General features: G+C 39.3%; 1 protein-coding gene across 1 annotated transcript; it reads right to left on the bottom strand.

Moving 5' to 3' along the window:
- Positions 1-5,361: 5,361 nt before the first annotated feature.
- LOC122021063 (pheophytinase, chloroplastic-like) lies at positions 5,362-25,337 on the bottom strand. Its single transcript, XM_042579140.1, has 7 exons — positions 25,142-25,337; positions 24,983-25,075; positions 8,997-9,135; positions 8,272-8,442; positions 6,141-6,387; positions 5,958-6,049; positions 5,362-5,859 (listed from the first exon to the last, which is right to left on the bottom strand). The coding sequence occupies exons 1-7, from the start codon at positions 25,230-25,232 to the stop codon at positions 5,583-5,585; spliced, it is 1,110 nt and encodes a 369-aa protein (XP_042435074.1). The 5' UTR covers positions 25,233-25,337; the 3' UTR covers positions 5,362-5,582.
- Between the last annotated feature and the right edge of the window lie 1,756 nt (positions 25,338-27,093).

The following is a 27,093-nucleotide window of genomic DNA, read 5'->3' as shown; positions in this document are numbered from 1 at the left end:
CAAGGTACTCCAGGAATTTTATCCCTCGGGCTCCGAACATGCACTTCAATGGGTTTAACTTTAAGCCATACTACCACAACGTACCACAAGTTTCCTCTACATTGGCGATAAGGTTTGTTGCTGTAGTGGACTTGATGAGGATGTCATCTACATAAACTTCCACGTTTCCCCCCATCTGCTCCCAGAAGATCTCATCCATCATCTGCTGATAAGTAGCTCCTGCGTTGCGTAAATCGAACGATATAATTGTATAACATAAAGTGTCATCGGCTATGATCAAGCTAACTTTCTCCTGATCTTCCCGGGCGAGAGGCATCTGGTGGTATCCTTGATAAGAATCAAGCATGCAGATCCTCTCACGGCTCGAGGTGGAGTCCATCATCTAGTCGATCCTTGGTAGCGGGTAGCAGTCCTTAGGACTAGCTCGGTTGAGGTCTCGGAAGTTGATGTAGACCCTGCACTTATTGTTAGATTGGACACCAGGACCACGTTAGAGAGCCGGGGTGGAAATTGTACTTCTCTAACATGTTCTGCTTTCAAGAGATGATCAACTTCAGCTCGAATGATTTTATTTTGTTCGCCCAAGAAGTTCCGCTTCTTCTGCTTGACCGGCCGGGAATCAGGCAAGAGGTGTAGCTTGTGCTCAGCTACCTCAAGCTTGATTCCCGGTAGCTTCTCAGGGGACCAGGCGAAAACGTCTCTATTGCGTGTCAGGCATTTGACCAAATCTATCTTGATCTTGATCGACAAATCGCCTGATATGCGGGTGATGCTCTCTGGACGCTCTGGATAGAGCTGGACCTACTCCCAAGGGATGGGTTCCCTTGCTATAGGCAAAGGCTCCTCTTAGATGACATGGATCCTTCCATATGGGTTTTTTGAGATTTGCGGGCCTCCACCTTCATCATGTCGACGTAACACCTACGAGAGACCAGTTGCTCGCCCTTGACTTCCCCGACCTGGTCGCCCATAGGAAACTTCATCTTTTGATGGAAGGTAGAGATGGCCGCTCAGAACTCGTGCAATGTGGATCTTCCCAAGATGACGTTGTAGGAGGATGGAGAGTCCACTATAATGAAAGTGCTCCTCCGGGTCCTCACCAATGGTTTGCTACCCAAAGAGATGGTTAACTTAATTTGACCCATTCGTCGCACCTCGTTGCGAGTGAACCCATACAAGGAAGTAGCTACGAGTTGAAGCTCACTAGCGTTTATCTATATGCCCTCGAATGTATTTTTGAATAGCATGTTGACAGAGCTTCCGGTGTCAACAAAAATCCTAGCCACGCGGCTGTTGGTGATGACGACTTTGATTATGAGGGAATCATCATGGGGGAGCTCCACTCCCTCCAGGTCTTGTGGCCCAAAGCTGATTATGGGCCCAACAACTTGTTTTCGGCTACACCCCACTGCATGTATCTCCAAGCGGTGCTCATGGAACTTTCGGCCTTGGGTGGAGTCTCCATCAATGGGCCCCCCAGAGATCATGTCGATCTCCCGGATGTCGACATTTCCCCTATTCTCCTCCTCATGGGATTCCATTGGCTCCTTGCCTCGACTGGGCTACAGGGTTCCCTGACCTGCATTTTCGGAGAGGGGTTTACTTGATTGCCCTATGACAGCAGGAGAGTTAGCTAACAGCTTCTGAAGCTTGGGCGCAATCTCAGGCAGAGGCAAGCCCAGTTCAACCGCCCTTCGATAATCTCGGGCGAACTGGACGCAATCTTTAGTGGAATGGGTATGGGACCTATGACAGGTGCAATAACGGGGCCCCCACTGACCGGCTCTAGGGGCCTGGACAGCTTCTACCCACTGCGCCACCCTGGAATCCTAACCGGGCAAAAGGGTCGAGCTGGAGGTTGGGGCGGCTTTTTATCTTATTTGTTGGCAAGAGCAAGTGCCTTGTCTACTTTCCGCCAAGCCGCCTAGACTTCTTCTACATTGATGTAGTTGGTTGTCTTCCCCAACATCTCATCAAAATTCTTTACTGGCTCCTGGATGAGAGCCCGAAAGAACTCCCCCTCCACCAAACCGTTGGAGAATGCACTCATCAAGATCTCTGAGGTAGCGGACGGTACATCCCGGGCTACATGGTTAAAGCGTTTAATATAGCTCCTAAGGGGTTCTGCAGACCCTTGTTTGAGGGCGAAGAGACAATAGTATGTCTTCTGATACTTCCTGCTACTGGTGAAATGACGCAGGAAAATGTTCTTGAAGTCTTGAAAGCAGGTGATAGACCCGTTCGGAAATCCATCTAATCACTTTTGTGCCCAGCCAGACAGAGTGTTTAAGAACACTCGGCACTTGATGATGTCACTATACTGGTGCAGCAACGTAGCGTTCGAAAATTTTTGGAGATGATCTTCTGGATCTTTGCTACCACCATATTGTCCAATAGCTGGGGGCTTGTATCCCTTTGGCAGTTTTCCTCAAGTACCCTTAGAGAGAAGGGCACCTGCTCTTCGAGGATCTCCTTCGGCTCTTCCCGAAGTACTATGGCTTTCCCCTTCTTCGAATCTCTGGGCAGGGAACTCTTGGTCATAGAGGCATGCGGTTGCTCTTTCTTATTATAATAGTCCGAACTCTTGTTATAATAGTCCGGGTAGGGCTCACGATAGAAGGTTTAAGGGAAATCCTCGGGCTATTTCCTCTTAGACCCCTGTCAGAAACGTGGGTCAAGTCCTTTGAAACTACGGGCATCTTGTGTGAGTGTGAAGCAGTGGTGTGTTTTTCGGAAGTCGCTCACCTCTTTGCTTCCTTAAATAGTTCGTACTTGTTAGACCGTGATCGTTCGATAGAGAGGGGGGTGAATATCGATTACGAAAATTCTTTGAAAAGAGTTAAACGCAGCGGAAAAAAGTAAACAATGCTAACACAGACCAATTTTACTTGGTTCAGAGCTTGTGTCGACTCATACTCCAAGGCTCGCACTCGTTGAGTGCTTTCGGTGGGCAATCACTAGTAATTCGAAAATTATTACAAACTAATTACAGAAAATGCTAATGAAAATAAAAGCAATACCGACAAAGGAATTAATCGAAAAGGAAAAAGTGCGTTGTCGGAACTTCGTTAATGTCACAGGAGCGCAGAGCAGCAGAGCAAGTAGTAGAAGATCTTCTTGTCAGTTGTTTATTTGAGCTCCACCCCTGACCCTCCTTTTATATGAGGCTCGGGGCGCCCCGAATCCCTTCCGAGCGCCCTGGTGAGACGTGGCATGTCCAACCAACAAGCTCCATGTGGCGATGACACGATTAGGATAAAATTGCCTCCCGGGCGCCCGGACCACCTTTCTCCAGAGATTCCTTCTCCTGCAAGACAAGGTTAGTCTGAGACAAATATATAATATGTTTCCTGCAAAACAAAAGTGTTAGCACAGTTTATAAATTCAATATCAAGAGTATGACTTAGATTCCGTCTTTCCGAGACCAGAATCTAGTCACGATCTCAACTTAGATATCTGAAATGGATCTAAGCCGGATCGACGCCTAATGTTCCCTTCCCAGGAACGCGTTCTCACAGTCACTCCCTTCCAGTGACTTACCTTTACTCACCTGCCGGACGTCTGGTCAGCCCTTCGACCCGTCTGGACATCTTGCCAGCTATCCGATCAGCCCGTCGACCTAGCCAGACTTCGTGCTAAATGTCTGGTCAGCCCTTTGACCCATTTGGACTTCGTGCCAGACATCCGGTTAGCCCGTCGACCTGTCTGGACTTAGCCTGTACACTCGATCAGAGTGTTAGATAACGACAAACCTAACTTAACCTGATTTGTTATTCATTAAAACCTGAGTTAGATCGTTAGTGCTAACCAGACCAACAATACTCTCCTGATGTCATGGTGACGTTGATTCTTCCGGTATCCTCCATCGTCACGTTCCAGAACAGGTGAAGAAAATTTCCACAGACGGTGCCAAATTGATCCTGTCCGGAATCTGAGTCAGACGAAGGCCGGTTGAGATGGCGTCGATGTTGACGGAGAGGCGACTTGAACACACCTAGCGTATGTGCACCAAAAGACGGACCTCCATGTGGAGCTGAAGGATAATGGTGACGAAAATGGCGGTACTTAAGCTCTGCGCACAGTCAGACAAGCACCCAGAACGTTAGAGACCAGAAACCAGGGAAAAAGTCCCCGACACAGGCCCTCCGATGCTCAAGTCAGATACTTTTTCTCCAGAAGAATAGTGTACGAAGGAAAAAAGAATTGTAGAAGATAAGTGTGAATGTGTGCATGCGTGTACCTGCTCAAGGGAGAAGATCTCCCTTTTTATATAACCATGCGTACCTTTGGAATCTGACCAATGTCAGAGAATATCAAGTGTCAGAGCCTATCGGGTGATGGAGAATGTGTAGTACCCTCTTATTGGTTGAAAGAAGGCTCCATTCGCAAATGATAGCAGACCATTGAAATATTCCCTGATATATGCAGTTATTCCTTGACAGGAGGTTACGATTCCCTGATATTGTTGTCGCCTAGTGCTTCTTGTCCCGCCTGGGTTTAATTATGGACGGCTCGGGATAACTGTTCGGGTGTGGCACCTAGCTCGAGTCTTGATGAGGGAGATGAGCTGTGGCGAGGGTCTTATCTTTCACGCCTAGATCACTAAAGGGCCGACCAAGAGCTGTTTTACTGAAAGTGTTAGGCCTGACTATGCGGACCGAGCTACGCAACTCCGACCAGCCGAGGCAGGTTAGACATTACTCCAGGCTACATCTCATATCTCATATTTGGGACCCTGACCTATCTGTACTCGATCTGATTTTTTAACTTGTCGATAATTCTTTAAGCCACACCCAACCAATCAATTATGTAAAGAAATATCATCGACAATAAGTCTTATCTCACTAGATGATATAGTCTTATCTCACTAGATGATATTGATTACGTCATGAAACTTTATTATCTAACTATCATTTATATTTAAATAAATTTTATTTTTATTTTATTATTGCTGATTAAGTCTTTTCTAACATTTCTTTTTAGATATGTATATTTGTTATAATTTTATATCATCTAATTATCGATCATCTAAATACATATTTATATTATCTTAAATATGTCTATTATTGATCATCTAAATATATATTTGTATTATCTTAAATATGTCTCTTAGAATTTTTCTTAATAGATGCAATCCAAATTTTTTTTTTAATATTTTTATTTCTTATTTTTTTTCACATTTATATTAACATCCTCATCTCTGTAACTTCTGATCATGTACTTGAATCATTAGCCAAAGTATCATCAAAATACCCCTCAAAACTTAACATATGTTTGGAAAGATAAGTTGTCTCAAACATTTCCATTCAACTATCAAACTACTCTCTTTTGAGAGTGAAACATCTATTTTGTCCTCCTAAATTAACAATTAATTGCTCATCTATTAATGGAATATTTTGATAGTAACTGAAACATTCATAACAATTCAGGTGGCATTTGAAAAAGCTCGTAAATCTTCGGGGGTATTTGTAAATTACTCTTATGCTTGGGTTCATGAATCAACACCCAAGAACTGAGGCATTATATATAAACATGCATAACATGGCAAAGAATATCAGCGACCAACAAAAGTAAACTAAACTTCACGCCGAAGCTTGGGGGCCGGCTACTGGCTCTAACGAAGATAACCAATCGAGAAGAGCAATGTTCACGAGTTCAGGCACCTCATCGTGCGGGCAATGCCCCGCCTTCAAATTCACAATGGTCGTGTTTGGGTAGAAATCCTTGATTCGCACAGCTTTTGCAGGTCCTACCCAAGGATCTAAGTCCCCCCAAATCAACAGCAGCGGGCAAGACAGTTCGCTAAGAACGCTGTCCAGTGTGTACTTGCTTTGGTTCGACATAAATCTTGTCATCAACCTGAAGGAGCGCCAGATTGTTCTCAGTGAAAGTTTGATTCTTAAGACTACGAAAGTGATACGTTTCCGGTTTGCCATTGAATTAAATAACTTGGATACCTATAATAAACTTCTCCTGCATTTGGGTCCCCAGCCGGCCTGGTGATTGATTCCACCAGATAATTGTCCACATTGGAAGTGTTTATGTAAACCTGCATTGACAGTAGAAGAAAGAAGGATTACCTTTGGTTCTCGTATCAAGAACGTGAGCTAGTAAGCAAGAAGTTACTGTAAATGCTTTACACTTTTCAGGACTTTTTCAATGCGAGAAGGTTGCTTTGCTTGCCAAAACAAAAAACCGAGGAATATTCTTTGCAGAGCTTCCTTCACCGGGTTGACCAGCAACTTCTGCAAGGCTGTTTCACTTCCATTTTCCTTGGACTGTTTAGTATTTGCATTTGAAAACTGACCAGCAGAATTGAGCAAGACAATTCCACGAACAAGCTGAGCTGATTCAGCAGCTGTTAATAAAGCGGCAAACCCTCCCAGACTGCAACACAATGTTCAATAAGCAGTAATTTTAGCAATTATGAATAAGAACTGAGGTTGATCGCATTTAGAAAGCAACTAACTTTAGTGTCATTAAGGACCTAATTGTACATACCATATAGTTCTGACAATCAACTTATCTGCAATATTATATTGACAAATAATAACGATAGATAAAGAGGAGGGCCTAGGATATCTAATCCTGCTAACTTTCCTCATTACAACATTGTATCAGAGCCTCTCATTGTCATGATACCCAATTCCTATTTTGTCATGGGCATCGAACATCATACACCTGCTGACGTCCCAAATCCTGCCAGGCACTGCTCCCTCTCAAGATTTGACTGCGTGCCATAAGCACTGCTCCTCTAAACCAATCTAGCAGTCGTCAAAGATCATTTGACATCAATTTCAATTGACGGTAGAGGCAACAGGCTTTCGATCTCCTTAGATCCTCAATAGTTTGACCTACAACCATGAGATCATCTTCCTCTCTTTCAAATCCAAGCCGGATCTCAGCCTCAAGGGCTATTTTTCTTTCCATCTGCCAAAGCATGGCAATGATAATTAGGTGAACAGAGGAGTATTGTTAGGCCATCATTCTTCCTCTCTGAAGGATTCAAATGCAGATTGCTCCTCTCAAACTCGAGTAGTTGGTTGGCTAATTTCTATCTCATATTCTCATCAGCCATCTTCATCTCTTATCTGCTGCTGACAATCAACAACTTGATTAACTCCAGACTGATCATAACACTGAGATGAACGGGGAAATTGCTCCTTCATGGAATTATATTGTTTTGTACAAGAGAATTGATGAGGTCAATGCTAATGAGATGCAAAGGGTTCTGGAAGAGATACTATACACGTTGGTTGTCCAAAAGTTTGTCAAAGCTGATGTTCCCTGATTCCTTATAATATCTAAATCAGGCCGTTCAGGATGAGAAACTTGAAAAGATACATTCTTCCTCCACCAACCATGGCGGCTCAGTTGTCATCCAGTGAATCACATAGTTGTAGAAGCATCATGGATGTCAACAATGCTATGAAGGTCACTCTGGTAATCAGAATAAGCCCCAATGCACCCCCACTGTAAAATTAATGGAAAATACAAGATATCTGCAACTCCCTGGTTATCTTGTTTATGCCAGTAATTTTACAGTGGTAGTTCTACTCATGAAGGTACTTCTACTGTGTTTATAATACATACCACTGAGCATTCTACTTAAGTCACTGCTTGGGAACCTCTGAACACGTCTGATAATATCTACTTATTCTCTACTCACTTAGTTCACCACTCAATATCATATCTGCCAATGGTTCTTTCACATTCACAAAAGGCATTGGACAAGTTTCTATTGTTTTATCCTTTTGTCTATTTTTGTTTATTAATTCCTCTGGAATTTATTATCTGTCAATAAACTTACCAAATCTTTAAAATGCTCAATGGCATTTATTGGTAGATTGATTTCTATTTAAAATTCACAGACAGGGACAGAGATTAGATTAGTGTTAGACATAAGTCTCGAGATTTGTATCAATTATCTATACCACCTCCATGTGCTCTTGTAGCTGATTCCTTTAAATTTCCTTAATATATCCACAGTAGCTTAGGTTACCTGAATCTTTCTAATATTTAGAAGATTAGTTTTATCCCATCTTAAGAGTTGCATCTTCCTAATCTTCAGAACATGGTGAATAGTATATCCTATAGTTCTAAGTACTCGTGCATAAATATCATATATCACTAGAAACTTATAGCTGTACATTGAATGATAAACAGAAATAAAGGGACTACCTAGTGCCTTACCCTAATAACTTTTTTATTGCAAAATGCAGTCAAAACTTAAAACAAAATATAAATCCTTAGTATTCTTAATTGCATTACCTATTTCCAACTAAGATTGCAGGTTCTTTCACAATTTCTTTTAAAAAATCAGACACTTGGTCCCTCCAAATTGTTGCATCGTAGTCAATAATAGCCTTCTCACTCCATCCAAAGCCTAGCAAATCCAGGGCATAAACCTTGTATCTTTTTGCTAACGCTGGTATATTATATCTGCAATTGTTGGAATCAATAACTAACAGGATCAAACATAAAAAGAAGCAATAGAATATTCCCCAAAAGATATAAAAATGTCAACAAAAGCTGTAAATTAATCCACAGATTTAATGCAATAATATTCAAGAAACCAGCAAATCACCTTGATTCCCAGACTGAGTGCGAATAGTATACAGTACATTCTCTGACTGTTGAATTAGATTAGAAGTTGAAAGAAATTATTCAAATATTAATGGCAAGCCACTTCACTATGTTCTATCACCAAACAAACGTTTTGTAGCATGACATTTAAGATTTGTGGAATGATAAGAAAGAAAGATAATTTTTCATTTTAGTATGCAACTTGCGCATTAATGTTAATTCTGATTATTAGTTTATTACAATTATAAAATTTCATTAAGTATACAATGAGAAATTTGAATGTTAATGTCATATAGCTGCATTATATATAGAAACAAGATTTCATAGCACTAATAATATGACATTAAAGTGAGATCTCATTGCAATTAGTTGATTGGTAGTGCAAAGATGGATAGCTTGAAAACAATTACCTCCAATGAAAGGCTGAAGCACCAAATCCATGAATGAGGATGACAGGTTGTCCTGTTCCTTGTTCTACATAATGGATCTTGCGTCCCTTCCATGTCCAAAAGTTATAGCCCTCTGCCCTAAATGGTAATCTCTCTATTCCTGGAATACAAAAACATACATTGATTCGTTTTTTAATGGCCAAAACAGCCTATGTTATAATTCGAAAATTTCAATATGTCCAATATAAGATGAAGGATGAACTACATAGACATGACAAATACTGTCTAAAATATAATGAAATCCTAAGTAATATACCAGAGACTCATAAGATTTGTGATAACAACAAACTCCATATGTTAAAGAAAAGTACAATTTATAAGATTTCAGTGCATATAATTAACTTGGTAAACCTGTAATACAAGTACCTTTCACATGATGGGAATAATGAGACTCTTCATGGTTTCTATATTGGTTCTTGATATGGTGCTTTGATTTCCTCGAGACTTCTTAGAATTAGTCATGGTGTCTTGGATATATGCATCTAACAGAAATGTAGGCACTGATGGCTTCTTGGATGGTGTAATCACATTAAGTGATTTAACCTTTTATGTGACTCTTACATAAAAAAAAAATAATGAAACCGCCACATTAACGAGGTGTCTCTATGAGATCCCTGGGATTCAACCCCTACCCAATCCGAACATAATATCATGCGCTTACCATATGTGCCAAGCCCCAGGGGCTTTATATGACTCTTACATGGCTATATAAATGGTTGTGGTAGAGCACCTTGAATTATTATGTAGTGAACATTGTGAAGGGATTATACAATGAGAGCCTTGCAGGTATGAGTACAAAGTTTAGAATCTGATCTTGCACTCTTGGTTGTACACCTCGTGACTAGTGTAATATCATTACCCCATGGATGCAGCTCTCATCTTGAGAGTAAATAATGTACTGTGTCTCTTTATGTGCTTTTGTTATTACTTTCTTCCATAACCCTATTAATGCTGAGCAGAATATAGATCATTCTGAAGCATGAAGTTTTAGAAAAATTAATGAAAAAACAAGAGAGAAATAGCAAAATAAGAAGTAGTCCAAGTTAGGTTTAAAAACTTTCTCGAGAAAATAAGAGTGGGAATAGAAGAATAAAAGAGATATAGCCGTAACATGGCTTAAGCGAAACCAATTGATTCGATATCAAAATAATTTGTCTTAAATATCATCTAAGCATAGGTTTATATAGCTCTCAAAACCCTCAAAAAAAAAAAAATCTAAACGGAAAAAATAACTCACTAGACTTATTCCCTAAGATTTAGGATAAATTAACTAACAAGACTTAGTTCGACAAAATTAAATATAATTACGGAAAAAAACAAACTAAACTTAATTAACTGATAACTAATTTAAAAAACCCAAAAGATGCAAATCTGAACACTTTAGATCCCCTCCTGCATCAGTCGCCCGGGGTTGAAGAGAACTTGTCCTCGAGTTTAGGGTGGGTGTATCCGGCTCCATAGCACAATGACTTAGGTGTTTTACATTAAAAACATCAGAAGTTTTTAAATGACTAGGAAGTCGCAACCTTTAAGCATTGTCATTAATCTTTTCTAATATCTTGCAAGGTCCAATCTATCGATCTTTGAGTTTGTTGTATTCAACAACAGGGAAACGGTCACGAGTTAAAACAACCCAAATCATATCACCAACATCAAAATCTACCCTAATCTTGTACTCGGTGTTGCTTTCCTGAATAACCTGCTCATGAATGACCCGAAGATGCTCGGCCATCTCTTCAGCCTTGGGGTTAGCTTGTCCTGGACATGAAATAGAGACTAAATCCAGTACCCCGAATGGATTTCGTCAATAAACAACCTCGAAAGAACTCAAATTGGTCATGTTCTTTGATCTGTTATATGTGAATTCTGCTTGAAATAAAAATCAGATCCCATTGCATCAGTTTGGTTCCTGTGAGACATCTCAGAAGATTTCCCAAGCTTCGGTTCACTATCTCGGTCTGACCATCGGTCTGAGGGTGATAGGTGCTACTGAAGTTTAGCGTCGTCCCTAGATTTCCCCATAAAGTCTCCCAAAATTGATCGACAAATTTAGTATTATGATCTAAAGTAATAGTTTGAAGAATATCGTGCAAACACACAATCTCTTTAAAGAAGAGGGTGGCAATTCGAACAACATCCATGGTTTTTCTACATGCCACAAAGTGAGTCATCTTGGAGAATCGGTCCACCACAACTAGAATAGAATCTACAGTCCGTTGAGTGCGGGGTAAACCCAATTCAAAATTCATGCTAACCTTGCACCAAGGGGCTTCAGGAATTGGTAAGGGAGTATACAAACCAGCATTGGTGAGGGTTCTCTTAGATTGTTGACAGACAAAGCAACGGTCCACGAAATGAGCTATGCCACTAGTTAGCTTGGGCCAATAGAAATTGGAAGAGATGAGAGCTAATGTCTTATCTCGACAGAAGTGTCATTCATTATGCAACTCACTGATAATGTGTTTCTTTAAGGAACAGTCTGGAATGCATAATCGTAGTCCACAAAATAGATAATTATTGTGTAAAATAAAATTGTTACAAATCCCATTAGTTATCTCCTGAAATGTCCTGTTGAAGGAGGGATCAACAACATTCATATCTGAGAAAGATCCAAAACCGGTAACCCTAATACTCATGGTAGTAAGCAAGGAAGAACGATGGCTTAGAGCATTTGCGACACGATTGAGACTCCCGGATTGATGCTTCAGCATGAAGGTGAACTCCTGTAAGTAGTTTACTCACTTGGCGTATCGACTACTCAACTTGTGTGGCCATTCATGTACTTCAAAGCCTCATGATCAGTGAACAAGATAAATTCCTTTTGCACGAGATAATGACGCCAATGCGTCAAGGATTGCACAATAGTCAATAGCATAAAATTCCAGGTCATAGGTAGAGTAATTTTTCTTGGCACCAGGTAGTTTCTTGCTAACGAAGGCAATAGGGTGTCCTGATTGACTTAGAACACCACCAATGTCAATGTTAGACGTGTCATAGTTGAAAACTAGTGCTAGAACGGATATTTCCGTCATCTTTTGCTTCACCAGTTGAAAACTAGTCGTAGGCGCTTCAGACCACTTGAACTCACGCCCTTGAGATAGTCAGTGATAGAGTAATCAAGGTGCAAAAATTCCGGATGAATCAATGGTAGAAAGAGGTCGTGAATGGTATTTGACTGCGGTCACTCTAAGATTGTGTCTATCTTTGATGGATCTGCACGAACACCATCAGTAGACACTATAAATCCAAGAAACAAAACTGAGGTCGTGAAGAAAGAACACTCCCTATTGTTGACAAACAAGTGTTTCTCCTTTAACTTCTCAAAAACAGTTCGGAGGTGATCAAGGTGCAAAGCTCATGTCAAACTATAGATAAGGATGTCGTCAAAGTATACAACCATGAATCTTCCCATGAAAGGTCGCAAGACTTGATGCATGAATCTCATGAATGTGCTTGGTGTATTGGACAATCCAAAAGGCATAACTATCCACTCGTACAACCCATGATGTGTCTTGAAGGTGGTCTTCCACTTATCTCCAAGCTTGATTCGAATCTGATGATATCCACTCCTAAGATCGATCTTGGAGCAGATCTTAGAACCGAAAAGTTGATCCAACATGTCATCTAAGCGAGGAATCGAAAATCTATACTTCACTATGATTTTGTTGATGGCTCAGCTATCAACACACATGTGCCACGAATCATCTTTCTTTGGCACAAGTAGGGAAGGGACTATAAGCGCTGGAATTCCGTTCTGTTTCAATTTCCCCGTTATTGTACAAGTACAGAACTTTTTCTAGCAACCCGCATGTTCGATCAGACATGTGTTTGATCAATCAAGCAAGTTCTTGACGGATCAAAGCATGCCTTGATCGAAGTACAAGATCGTTGGCCTCTTGTGTTGGTATTCAGGATCGATACAAAGAAAACCAAACTAATTATACAACGGAACCAAAGAACTAGTTGTAACTTTCCTTTATAGCTAAAAATCTCTTGATCTTCTGTTGTATTCCTCTCCTCTTCTTGGACGTCGTGTGGGCGACGATCTACCAAGACAACAATCACCCTTCCTCTCTTTGTTTCCAAACCGTCGGCCACCAAGAGAAGCTCTAGGATGGGCCGCCTTCTCCTCTTCTTTTTCCTTTCCAAGCCGCCGCCCACCAAGGATTCTAAGCAAGAGGCGTCGGCCCTAGCAAGGAGGAGACGCCAACCCTAGCAAGGAGGAGAAGATAATTGTGAGAAAATTAGGTTTTTGGGGGCGCCACCTACTCCCTTTTATAACCCTTGCCGCCGGCCCTAGGAAAGGAAGATTAACCAAATTATAGATGGGTGGATGCGAGGTTTTATATAGAGGCTACAACAAAGACCTAGAGGAGGAATTGGTTTAGGCCTCCTGATGGGCTTGGGCTTCCTGTGTTCGGCCCGAACACTCAACTCAAGTCCATCAATAATAACTCATACCACTAAAGGATTATTATTAAACTACCACACCAATCTCATATTACAATATGAGCTCCTTCTTATCATGAGTGCATTAATCTCCTTGTGTTTAAGTTATCGTATGTCCGTTAATTAAATAAGTTACTGACAACTCAATTAATTAACATTTAATTCCAAGAGTAGTACCACTCAACTTTATTATCATGCCGAACTAAGTCTACCTGCATAGTTTACATGATAATTCTTATGAGCTCCTCAAGGGGACATCATCAGCCTAACTAATTAGGACACAGATTTCTTCTATAATCAACAACGCACCATATAAACAGTACTATTTCCCAACTCATCGGGTCTATTGATTTAACGAATAAATCTCACCCATTGATAAGTTAAAGAAATAGATACTAAGTATACGTGCTTGTTATTATATAAGGATTAAGAGGATGCGCATCCATAATAACAGAGGTTTTGTTCTTTTATGTAGTCAGTACAAATCAAACAACCTCAAACGGTCCTGCTCAATACACACATAGTGTACTAGTGTAATTTTATAGTCAAGATAGACTAATACCAAATTACACTACAATCGTTCCAATAGTTTGTCCCAATCTATCTTGGTTGTGAGCTACTATTTATAATTTATAAGGAACCGATAACATGATCTTCTGTGTGGCACTACACACCATGTTATATACAATATAAATTAAATGGACAACTGCATTGACATATATATAAATATAAAATGTAAACATTTGACTAAAGTGATTCTCATTTCAAAATATTTCAAAACAGATATTCATACAAAAGCTAGGCTTATAGTATACATCCCAACAATCTCCTACTTATATTAAAAGACTATGCTGCCATAAATACTGTCATACATTTGATTCTCAATCCCTCAACATGTCTATCAAAAGCTCTTGCCGGAAGGATCTTAGTAAAAGGATCTGCCAGGTTATCTGCTGATGTAATCTTGGCAACAACAACCTCTCCTCGTTTTACGATGTCTCGTATCATGTGGTACTTGCGCTCAATGTGTTTACTTACCTTATGGGCTCGTGGTTCCTTCGAGTTTGCTACTGCACCACTGTTGTCACAATAAATTGTGATAATTTTAGGCAAACCAGAAATCACATCTAAGTCCATCAAGAAGTTTCTGAGCCATACAGCTTCTTTGGTTGCCTTAGAGGTTGCCACATACTCAACTTCCATGGTGAAGTGTGAAACGTATTTCTGCATAACATTCTTCTATGTTATGATCTCCACCTCCCAAAGTAAACACATACCCCGAGGTTGATTTACTATTGTCCCTATCTGATTGAAAGTTTGAATCCGTGTAACCCACAGGGAGCAAATTATCTGTCTGGTAAACCAGCATATAATCTCTAGTCCTTTTCAAGTACTTTAATATATGTTTTACGGCAGTCCAATGTCCCTGTCCTAGGTTACTTTGAAATCTGCTAACCATGCCCAAGGGCAAACAGATATCCGATCTCGTACATAGCATCGCATACATTAGGCTTCCTATAGCCGAAGCATAAAAAACTGTCTTCATCTCCTCTATCTCCTTTGGTGTCTTAGGACACATCTTTTTAGATAAAGGTACTCCATACCGAAGAGGTAGAAAACCTTTCTTGGAGTTTTGCATGCTAAAACGGGCTACGATAATATCGATGTATGAAACTTAGGATAAGCACAACATCTTTTTCTTGCAATTCCTTATTACTTTGATCACAAGAATATGCCCACATTCTCCCAAGTCCTTCATATCAAACTGCTTAGACATCCATACCCTTACGTCTGACAACATTTTGACATTGTTGCCAATGAGCAAAATGTCATCTACGTATAGTATAAGAAATATCACCATGTTTCCGTCACTTTTCTTGCATACACAAGACTCATCCGGACACTGAATGAATCCATGAGACTGAATCACTTCATCAAACCGGATGTTCCAAGATATCGAAGTTTGCTTCAGTCCATAAATGGACCGATTGAACTTACATACAAGATGTCCTTTGCCCTTCGCAATGAATCCCTCTGGTTGTTTCATATAGATGTTTTCTTCCAGACTTCCGTTAAAGAAAAATTGTCTTGACATCCATTTGTCAAACCTCATAATCTATATGAGTAGCAATAGATAAAAGAATCCGGATAAACTCAAGCATGGCTACCGGCGAAAAAATTTCCTTATAATTGATTCCCTCTTTCTAAGTATACCCCTTCGCAACAAGCCTTGCTTTAAAGGTTTCCACCTTCCCGTCTGTTCCTCTTTTCCTTTTGTAGACTCATTTACATCCAATGGCTTTTATACCATTTGGTGGTTCTACAAGCTCCCAGACCTGATTAGAATACATAGATTCTATTTCAGAGTTCATTACACTTTGCCAAGATGCTGCATCGTTATTCTGGAGTGCTTCATCATATGTCCAGGGATCAGCTTCATGTTCACCAGGGATAAAGTCTGAAAACTCTCCCAAAAACATGAATCTATCAGGTTGTCTAACAACCCTCCCACTACGACGAGACACTACCTATAATTGTGCATCATTTGTGACCCGTGTTGCAGCTACTTGTGGTATCTCATCTTATACCGTTGGTACTAAAGTAAACGTGTCCTCTCTTATTTCCTCAAGAACAATTTTACTCATGAGCTTATGGTTCATTACATAGTTCTCTTCTAAAAATCGGGCATTGGTGCTAACAATGACCTTCTGATCTTTAGAACTATAAAACAAATCACCTTGCGTTCCTCTAGGATATCCCACGAACAAGTGAACTTCTGTACGTGATTCCAACTTATCAGCGTCTCTCTTCAGCACATGTGCTGGACTACCCCAAATCCAAATGTGTTTCAAACTAGGCTTACGCTCATTCCACAATTCTATGGGAATAGAGGGTACTGACTTAGAAGGTACTAAGTTCAGAATGTACACCACCGTTTCCAGAGTATATCCCCAAAACGAATTTGGTAATTCTGAATAACTCATCATTGATCTAACCATTTCCATAAGAGTCATATTCTTTCGTTTCGCCACACAATTATGTTGAGATGTAGCAGGTGCAGATAATTGAGATTGAATCCCGGTCTTTGATAAGTAACTCCTAAACTCTTCTAAGAGGTACTCTCCACCACGATCAGATCGTAGTGTCTTGATACTTTTACCACGACGTTTCTCCACATCAGCCTTGTACTCTTTGAACTTATCAAAGCACTCAGACTTACGACGCATCAAGTAAATGTACTCATATCTCGAATAGTCGTCTATAAAAGAGAATAAATATTCGAAACTACCTCTTACCTGGATAGTCATAGGCCCACACAAATCAGAATAAACCAATTCCAACACTTTTTTGGCTCTATACCCCTTTGCCTTAAAAGGCCTCTTGATCATTTTTCCTTCCAAGCAAGACTCGCAGGTCGAAAAGTTTTCCACTACCAATGAACCCAAAGGTTCATCGGCTATTAACCTTTAAATCCTACTCAAGTTAATATGACCCAACCTTAGATGTCAAAGATATGTTTAGTTCATTTCCGAAGGTTGCTTTCTCTTATTAAAATAAAAAGATGTGTTATTAATTTTCATTTGTTGCATCGTGGGAGTTATTGGATTAAGAGTATACAAATTATCAACCAACGCACCACAACAGATAACCATCCTATTTTTCTTGACAACTACTTTTTCATAAAAAAAACAGAATATCCATCCATAAATAATTTAGAAATTGAAATCAAGTTCTTTCTAAAATATGGCATGTAAAGATAATTTTTCAAAATCAAAATTTTATTTCTATCAAAAGATAAATAAACATCTCTCACTGCAACAGCCGCCACTCTCGTCGCATTGCCCATGTAGATGGTGATCTCCCCTTCATGTAGTCGTCTGGTTTCCTAGAACCTGTAATGAATTACAGACATGAGCTCCCGTATCTACACACTAGGTACCGGTAGATAACACAGCTAAATATGTTTCAACAACTAATGAATAAGATAAACTTTTATTGTTCTCCTTTCTGCGAGGACAGTCCACCTTCCAATGCCCAGACTCTTGCATGTGAAGCACTTGCCCTTCGGTTTCTTCACACCTGCTTGCGGCTCAGTCCCTTAAGGTCGAATCATTTTCTTTGCCGAACCAACTTGTTTCTTCTTCTCCTTTCCGCCTTTCGGCTTAGAGGCAGAAACGTTTTCAGCAATGTGAACTTGAAAACTTTGACGAAATAGCCCTTCTGCCGCTTGGAGTTTTGTCAGAAGTTCCGTCAACGAATAAACCCTTTTGTTCATGTTATAGTTCAGGCGGAACTGCTTAAAACTCTTGGGCAGCGTTTGGAGAATGATATCGATCTGGGTTTTCCCATCGATTTCAGCTCCAAGGACTTCCATCTCATTCAAATGAATCATCATCTTGAGGATATGATCCCTCACGGATGTCCCCTCAGTAATGGTGGTCGTCATTAAGTTGCTCATGACCTCCTGCCTGGCAGCCCGATTCTGGTGTCCGAAGAGTTCCTTGAGATTGAGCATCATGTCATAGGCAGTGGGTATGGCCTGATGCTGATGTTGCAGCACATTTGACATAGAAGCCAAAATGTAACACCGCGCTATCTCATCTGTCTTGACCCATTTCCTATGTCTCTCTATCTCCTCTTCACTAGAATCCTTATCAGACACGCTAGGACAGACCTCAAAAAGTACGAACTTGTATTCTTCAGCAGTTAAGACAATGTCCAAGTTTCATTTCCAATCAATATAATTTGGACCGGTAAGTTTGTTTTCTTTTAAATTAACAGCGAGAGGATTGAAAGCCATTTTGAATCCTGAGAATCACAAAATAAAATATTTGGTCAAAACTTTAGAATTTAAAATAATATTGATTCCTCAAACAATATAATTTAAATTCACCAACACCTCAAAACACCGTGAATTTCGTATGTCACGATACACGTATACTAATTCAAACATTTGTAAGAGGAGATTTTACCCATTAATTTTATTATCTTGTCAACCTAACTTTATGACAAATAAAATTAATAGTTGGTTCATCTTCGACCATACAAATAATAGCAGTGACTCCGATGGGGAGGATACTATTAAATGCGCCTAAGTGTATACCATTACTTGATATTAGTCCATTAATTAGGATTGTGCCCTTTTAGATGGAGAAGCTCACACATACCTAAATAATTTCCTATAATCATCCATAGAGGAAGTTCGATCTAGTGATCCGCAAACAAACTCATCCGATATGGAGGAAGGCACTTAAAGCCAACGCGCAAGTTTTAATGCATCACTTACAAACCAGTAATGAAGACCGTGAAATTTATTTAAATAATCTCTCTCCTACTTAGTTATTTAAATTGAAGAATTTTAACATGCACACACATCACAGCACATAAAAACAATATATAAAGACAATAAATATAAAAATAAAATTTCCAACTATTATGACCTCATCCATCGCTGTCCTCCAATATACCGCCAATGGATCAAGTCGTCGTGTCTATCTTTCTTTCTTTTTCGCCGCGTCTCCGGTCCTCAAAATAACACCATGCATAGCAAAGATACAAGCCGCAACAAAAAGAAATAAAAATTTACATTTATCGATCTTATATTCCACAAAGGAATTTACATGTAATCGAGATCGAACAGAATGTAAAAAATAATACAGCAACCGGCTGTATTTAATTATTACAATTATGCACAACACAAAACAATCTCGACATGCCCGAGGGTTAAATCATACATAAACACAAAAAGTCATAATAGTTGGACCTAGGACGCTTGCAGCCACAGAGTTAATCTTTCTTACACATCCTACTATTATCCTGCCTAAACTTATATATGAGCAGTGGATAATTTAACCGAAAACCAATCACATAGAGCCAGAAAACCTCGCTCTGACACCACTTGTAGGCGCTGGAATTCCGTTTTGTTTCAATTTCCCCTTACAAAAATTGTACAAGTACAAAACTTTTCCTAGCAACCCGCATGATCAATCAGACATGTGTTTGATCAATCAAGCAAGTTCTTGACGGATCAAAGCATGCCTTAATCGAAGTACAAGATCGTTGGCCTCTTGTGTTAGTATTCAGGATCGATACAAAGAAAACTAAACTAATTACACAACGGAATCAAAGAACTAGTTGTATCTTTCCTTTGTAGCCAAAAACCTCTTGATCTTCTGTTGTATTCCTCTCCTCTTCTTGGACGGTGTGTGGGCGACGATCTACCAAGATAACAAACACCCTTCCTCTCTTTGTTTCCAAACCGTCGGCCACCAAGAGAAGCTCTAGGATGGGGCGCCATCTCCTCTTCTTCTTCCTTTCCAAGCCGCCGCCCACCAAGGATTCTAAGCAAGAGGCAACGGCCCTAGCAAGGAGGAGGCGTCGGCCCTAGCAAGGAGGAGAAGAGAATTGTGGGGAAATTAGGTTTTAGGAGGCACCGCCTACTCCCTTTTTTAACCCTTGCCGCCGGCCCTATGAAAAGAAGATTAACCAAATTATGGATGGGTGGATGCGAGGCTTTATATAGAGGCTACAACAGAGACCTAGAGGAGGAATTGGTTTAGGACTCCTGATGGGCTTGGGCTTTCTATGTTCAACCCGAACACTCAACTCAAGTCCATCAATAATAACTCATACCACTAAAGGATTATTATTAAACTACCACACCAATCTCATATTACAATATGAGCTCCTTCTTATCATGAGTGCATTAATCTCCCTGTGTTTAAGATATCGTATGCCCGTTAATTAAATGAGTTACTGACAACTCAATTAATTAACATCTGATTCCAAGAGTAATATCACTCAACTTTATTATCATGCCGGACTAAGTCCACATGCATAGTTTACATGATAATCCTTATGAGCTCCTCAAGGGGACATCATCAGCCTAAATAATTAGGACACGGATTCCTTCTATAATCAACAACACACCATATAAATAGTACTATTTCTCAACTCATCGGGTCTATTGATTTAATGAATAAATCTCACCCATTGATAAGTTAAAGAAATAAATACTAAGTATACGTGTTTGTTATTATATAGGGATTAAGAGGACGCACATCCATAATAACAGAGGTTTTGTTCTTTTATGTAGTCAGTAAAAATCAAACAACTTCAAACGGTCCTGCTCAATATACACATAGTGTACTAGTGTAATTTTATAGTCAAGACAGATTAATACCAAATTACACTACAACCGTTCCAATGGTTTGTCCCAATCCATCTTGGTTGTGAGCTACTATTTATAATTTATAAGGACCCGATAACATGATCTTCTGTGTGACACCACACACCATGTTATCTACAATATAAATTAAATGGACAACTGCATTGACATATATATAAATATAAAATGCAAACATTTAACCAAACTGATTCTCATTTCAAAATATTTCAAAACAGATGTTCATACAAAAGTTAGGCTTATAGTATACATCCCAACAGGGCTGCATAAGGGCTTATACTCTCACAAATATAGCCTCGTCTCAATTGCTCCACAACTTGTCCTTGTAGTTCTTTGGCATCCTTAAGGCTAAGACAGTATGCTGGCCGGTTAGATAAGCTTGACCCGGAACGAGGTCAATTTGGTGTTGAATGTCTCTCATAGGGGAAAGTCTGGGAGGAAGATTTTCGGTCATCAAATAAGCAAAGTCGGATAGGAGTTGCTGCTAGATCCAAGTCTAGGTCTATTACATTGCTTTCACAAGGAAGCAAAACATAGACCATATCTCCGTGCTTCATCTCGTTCAAAAATCTGGACATGGAAAGTAATGTAGAATTATTGGTTACCAAATTTGAAAGGGATCCTTCTCGTCGAGGAGCCAATACGATGTTTCTCCCTTTGATGCTAAGGGTGTAGGTGTTCTTTCGTCCATCATGGTAACGCTACAATCATATTGCCAAGGTTGTCCCAACAATATATGACATGCGTTCATTGCCACAACATCACATCATGCTCGATCGTAATACTTGCTACTAATAGAAAAAGTTAAAAGGCATTACTCGCTCCCTTTGCTCAGTCATGACAACTTGTAGGGTTTTGGATGACGATCTGTCTTCAACTACAGCTTTTGCACAGCTTCTTCAAATACAATATTTTCTCAGCTTCCACTATCAATAATCATCTTGCAAACTTTGTTTGTAACTGTGCAAGTTATGTGAAAGATGCTAGTTCTTAGCCATTCATCTTCCGATTCTTCCTTGGGCCAGTAGGCTCTTGCATACGACAAGAGTCTCATGATCATCTTTATAAAGAATCTCGTAATCGATATCATCGTTGTAAATCAACTCATCAATCTATTCGGGTTCATCCTCCATGTCTTCCTCAACCGGTTTTGTTTTTATGATTTAGGGATCTTTTATAATTTGAAGCTCGATGCCCCTGTTCACCATATTGAAAACACTTGATAGAGGTCTTAGGATTACCTTGTGGTGGTTGTTAGCAGTGTTCTAAATGGCTATCGAGGTGGCCACCTAGGCACCGCTTAGGCGGGAGGTGGGCCGCACCGCCTTAAGCTAAGACAGTGCTTTAGGCGGTAACTCACCTTCTTCCACCACCACCACGCTTGGAGTCGCAACTATTGTCGTTTCGCCGCCGCGACACGTCCAATTGCATGACTTGGGCCCGACGATGAGTTCGGATGCATCGCGCGAGGCCGGACGTGGCGTCTAGGCCCTGCGACATGTCCGAATGCGTCGTGCAAGCCCGGACGCGTCACCCGAGCTTGGCAACGACCCGGAAGCGTCGCTCGGGCCCAACGATAGGTCTCGACACGTTGCTCAAGCCAATGACGCGTCTCAACTCGTCGCGCAGTCCCGACAATGTGGCAAACTCCTTGCCCGACTGAAACAGAGTACGCGAGTAAGTTGTAAGTTAGGGTTTAATTAAATTACTTTATGTTAACAATTTTAATCATAACTATAATTGAGATAATTTAAATAGACTTAATTATAACCTAATAAAATTATCCTATTAATTATATATATAATTATTTTTTATTTTTCATTTTTAAATATTAAGATTAAATATTTATGTTTTAATTAATATATTTGATTAAAAGTAAATATTATAAAGAATAATGATTATTTATAATATTATGTATTAAAAAAGTAAAAAATATTCAACCGCCTAGGCACTGCCTAGGCAGCCGAGGGGGTAGGCAGTCACTGACCACCCCGCCACCGCCTGCCACCATTTACAACACTGGCTGTTGGGAAGGGCGCAACTCGTGAGGATGAACAACTCAATTGTTTTGATCGTTCCTTTTTGTTGGTATTCGGTTTAACTATTTTTCAACCATCAAGACTCTCTGATAAGCCTCTGAAATAGTCCAGAGTGAGTGGAAGCTCAGGGAATCTTGTAAGGGTTGTCGTAATCCCCCTAAATATCTCGCTGTCATCTGCTACTCGATCTCAGATAAATCGTTCCTAGCAATAAGCTTGTAGAATTTCTCTATAGAGTCATCAACGGCTCTAGCCCCTTGCCTCAATGTATGGAGTCATTGAAATAACGTTTGCGCGTAGCCATAGGGAAGAAAGTGGGTTCTCGGTAGTTTTTTTAATTTTTTCCAATCGGTGATTTTGGATTTACCTTGTCTCTCTCGTGATCGCCGAAGTTGCACCCAGCATTCTGAAGCTCGGCCTATAAACTTTATAATGATCAATTTTACTTTAACTTGATCAGGTACTTCCTTGTACTCAAAAATCCTCTCTACTTCGTTGATCCAATTAATGAAGTCTTCCGCTTGTAATGTGCCAAAAAAATAAAAAGATCAACTCGGAAACCAAAGTTCCATATCGTTCCTCTTTACCACGGTGTTTCCAGTACGTAGTTCGATGGTGATATAGATTCTCAAAAGTAGACTCGGAGTTACGATCAAAGATCTCACGATCTTCAAAATCTCGTGCTGTCAAATATTGGGTTAATTCAACAACTTGCTTCTGTAAATCCTCAATCATCATTACATCCTAGATGTTACCATCATGGTGCTGGGCTTTCTCATTAGGAACCTACCTGTTGCAACCACATCCACAATGATCGTCCATTGGATCTTAATGAACTTTGATACCAACTAACGCCAAGAAGAATATAGATTATTTTGGGGAGTGAAGTTTCGGAGTAATTAACGAGAAAACAAGAGAGACATAACGAAATAAGAAGTAGCCCAAGTTAGGTTTAAAAACCTTCTCCAAAAAACAAGAGCGGGAAGAAAAGAATAAAAGCGATGTAGCTATCACGTGGCTTAAGCGAAACTAATTGATTTAATATCAAAAAAATTTGTCCTAAATATCATCTAAACATAGGTTTATATAGCTCTTAAAACCCTCAAAAAAATCTAAATGGAAAAAATAAACAACTAAACTTATTTCCTAAGATTTAGGATAAATTACCTAACAAGACTTAGTTCTTTAAGATTTAAGACAAAATTAAATATAATTAAGAAAAAAAAACTAAACTTAATTAACAGATAACTAATTAAAAAAACCCAAAAGATGCAAATCTGAATACTTTTGATCCCCTCCTGCATCACCTATCTTCTACATGACAAATGGTATCAGAACCAAGATTTTTAGATTCTCCAACATGACATCCAAGATTTCCAATGCCAAGTTCAAGGTGGAAAAGTTTGATGGGAAGAACAATTTTAGCCCTTGGCAAATCAACATGAATGACCTACTCGATCAACAAGGCTTGCACCAAGTTTTAAAAGGAAGATAAGCAACCCCCCATGTTATCAAATAACATTGGGAGGATCTAGATCTCCGTGCTGTAAGTAACATTCGACTTTGCCTTGCTGATTAAGTTCTTTATAATGTTGCTAAGGAGAAGTCTGCTGCTTAACTTTGGACAAACTAACAACAGGTTCTATTTAAAGAGAAAATTGTACACCTTGGTAATGAAGGAAGCTACTTCTGTTTATTAGCATTGAATAACTATAAAAAATTATTAAGCCAGCTTCTCAATATTAATGCCAAAATTGAAGATGGAGACAAAGCATTGTTGTTATCAAGATCTTTGCTTACCTCTTATAATTCCTGCACTAACCTACGGGAAAGAGACCATAGATTTGGATGTTGTCTCTCCAGCTTTGTTGTCAAAAGAACAAAATTGGAAATCACAATATGGAAAGAATCAAGCTAATGGTTTATTCACAAGAGGGCGCAACATTATGCGAAACCTGACAATCAAGTGCTACTACTACAAGAAACAAGTGCATGTTAAGAAAGATTGTTGAAAGCTGAAAGCAAAGGCGAGCAAAATGCTAAGACCATGACTATTAGCATCGCCAAAAGCTCTGATCAAATCCAAGAAGGTAACATCTTTCAGTGTCTCATGGGGCTAATCAATTTCCAAGGTCTTCGATATGGATGTTGTTGGACAAGTTTTCATCTTTATTTGCGGATTGTTTTATATAAATTATTTATGGTCAATTTAATAAACAAGAAACTTATGGATTGTCTAGACCAATGTTAAAAAATAGGAAGAGAGAGCGAACCTTGAACAGTATCCGCAGTCAGAAAGGAACAGCAAACTGAGAAGGCGATTCCTCCAGAAACGAAAGCTCTTCTAGACAGTCCGCATTTGTTTCCTGAAATAAGGAGTCAAAGTTCGAGAATCCGAGAAAAATCGCACTGAAAGAGGAAACGTGGCCGACCGTTCGGACGAATGCTCCTGTCGAAGGCACTAAACTTGGAGAAATCCCCGACGGAAGAGGCAGGTAACGTAGCGGCGAGGAAGGCAGACATGGAGGAGGAGGAGGAGGAGGAGAAAGGGGATCTGTGTGGCCGACTTCAGGCACTGGCGTCTGCCAGTGGCTGGCGGATGATGAAACCGTGGCATCTCGTAAGCCGTCGAGCCGACGAAGTGGGATGGATTTATGTCTGTTTACTTGGAGGTGCCGACGAGAAAAAGAATGAATTGAATATCTTTTCTCCGTTTACCTATTATGTGACAAAAAGTGAAATCGCTCACCCCAACGTCCCTGTCGCACCCGACCCAAAGTCATCACAAGGGAGGTAAATTTTCCGTTTACCTATTAGCACATATGGACTGACACATTTAAAAAATTCTGTTTACATTACTTTTTGTGTATTTTTTAAGCACACTTGAAATCGAGTAGGATAAATTCTTTCTTCGCAAGTTATTGGGATGGAAGACTCTCTTAAAAATTAATTTAATTTTTTATATAAGATAAATTTCTAAAAGATTGAAAAAGATATATTTTTTTAATATCATCGGTCTAAGATATTTATAAAAAAATTTTATTTTTAGTATTGTCAATCCTAAAATATGAAAATAAAGAGAATCATAGTAATATATATTTTTTTATAAAAAATAACTAGAGAAAATTTTAATAAATCTTAAAATTATTTTTAATGTAAAAAATATTAACATAATTTAATTCTGAGTTTCATCAAAATTAATTATTAAAATATCTAGATTTTTAATTAAATAGAAAGATATTGCATCGTAGTAGATATAGCTCATAGTTATTATAATATAACACTTCATCTCAAATCAATATTATGTTATAGTAGCACTTCAACTATGATCAATACTAATAACATTATATTGTAATAACTATGGTTCATAAGTGTTATAATGTGGGCATTTTATTTATGGTTAATATTAATATTATGTTATAGCAGCTATAATATAGACAATTTATTTATGGTCAATACTAATCAATATTATATTATAATACTATGGAATCATAGTTATTATAATTTGTTGGTGCATTTGGCATCAATAATTAAACTTGAGTTTTGATAAATGACAAATAGATTAAAGTTAGATTTATTGTTGATCTAGCCTCGTTATCAAGTGTGCAGGGTTGACTAACTTGACGAGTCAATAGGACTTGACACCAGGCAGGAAGTTCAGTTGGGATGTGTGATTCCCGATTGGCGAAGTCCAAATATGAGATTTTAGCATAAGGAAGTCAAGATGTGTGATTCCGGTAAGAAATTAGGATGTTCGATTCTTGGTTGGCGAAGTTCGGATGTGCGATTCTGGTAGGAATACCTGGTGGGTTAGATTGGACATCGAGAAGGTAACTCCACACTTAGTAAGTGAAGGTAAGTCACTGGAGGAGAGTGTTTAAATGAGGATACGTCCCGGTTGAAAGGATAGTAGGTGTCAGTCTAATTTAGGTCCATTTCGAAAACCTAAAATGACACCTTGAGTAGATCTTAGTCTGGAGAATAGAGTTTAGGTCATAAATTAATCATATTATTAATGTCCTAACCTTGTTTTGCAAGTTAAATATTTTTGTTGGACTAACACTTTTTGTAGAACAAAAGGAGTAAAAATCACCTCGGGTGAATAGTACCTGAGGCGTCTTCCATGCAACGGAAGATGCCTTCGGCATTGTTCATGGAAGACGTCTTCCGTGCTATGAAAGGAGTCTTCCAATGGATAAAATCAGACTTTATTGACAATAAGGAGTGAGTTATTTGGGATTAAATTTTACACATTGGAGACGCCTTTAATGCTATGGAAGGTGTCTTCCACACTCTATAAAAGTGATGCTTAACCAAGCCTTCAACATCAACTCTCTTACAAGTTTCTACGTGTCCATTTGAAGTTCCAACTGCTCTGGCTTCC

The sequence above is a fragment of the Zingiber officinale genome, chromosome 9A, assembly GCF_018446385.1.
Source record: "Zingiber officinale cultivar Zhangliang chromosome 9A, Zo_v1.1, whole genome shotgun sequence".
Classification (NCBI taxonomy): Eukaryota; Viridiplantae; Streptophyta; class Magnoliopsida; order Zingiberales; family Zingiberaceae; genus Zingiber; species Zingiber officinale.
The sequence above is the reverse complement of the archived record's forward strand: the minus strand, read 5'-3'. Positions and strand labels throughout refer to the sequence as shown.

Coding starts and splice junctions, on each gene's coding strand:
- LOC122021063 (XM_042579140.1), bottom strand. CDS start 25,232: ATGTCTGCCTTCCTCGCCGCTACGTTACCTGCCTCTTCCGTCGGGGAT. Junction 25,076..25,141: donor CAGGAGCATTCGTCCGAACG/GTCGGCCACGTT, acceptor TCCTTATTTCAG/GAAACAAATGCGGACTGTCT. Junction 6,388..8,271: donor GCAATCTTAGTTGGAAATAG/GTAATGCAATTA, acceptor ATTGTGTTGCAG/TCTGGGAGGGTTTGCCGCTT.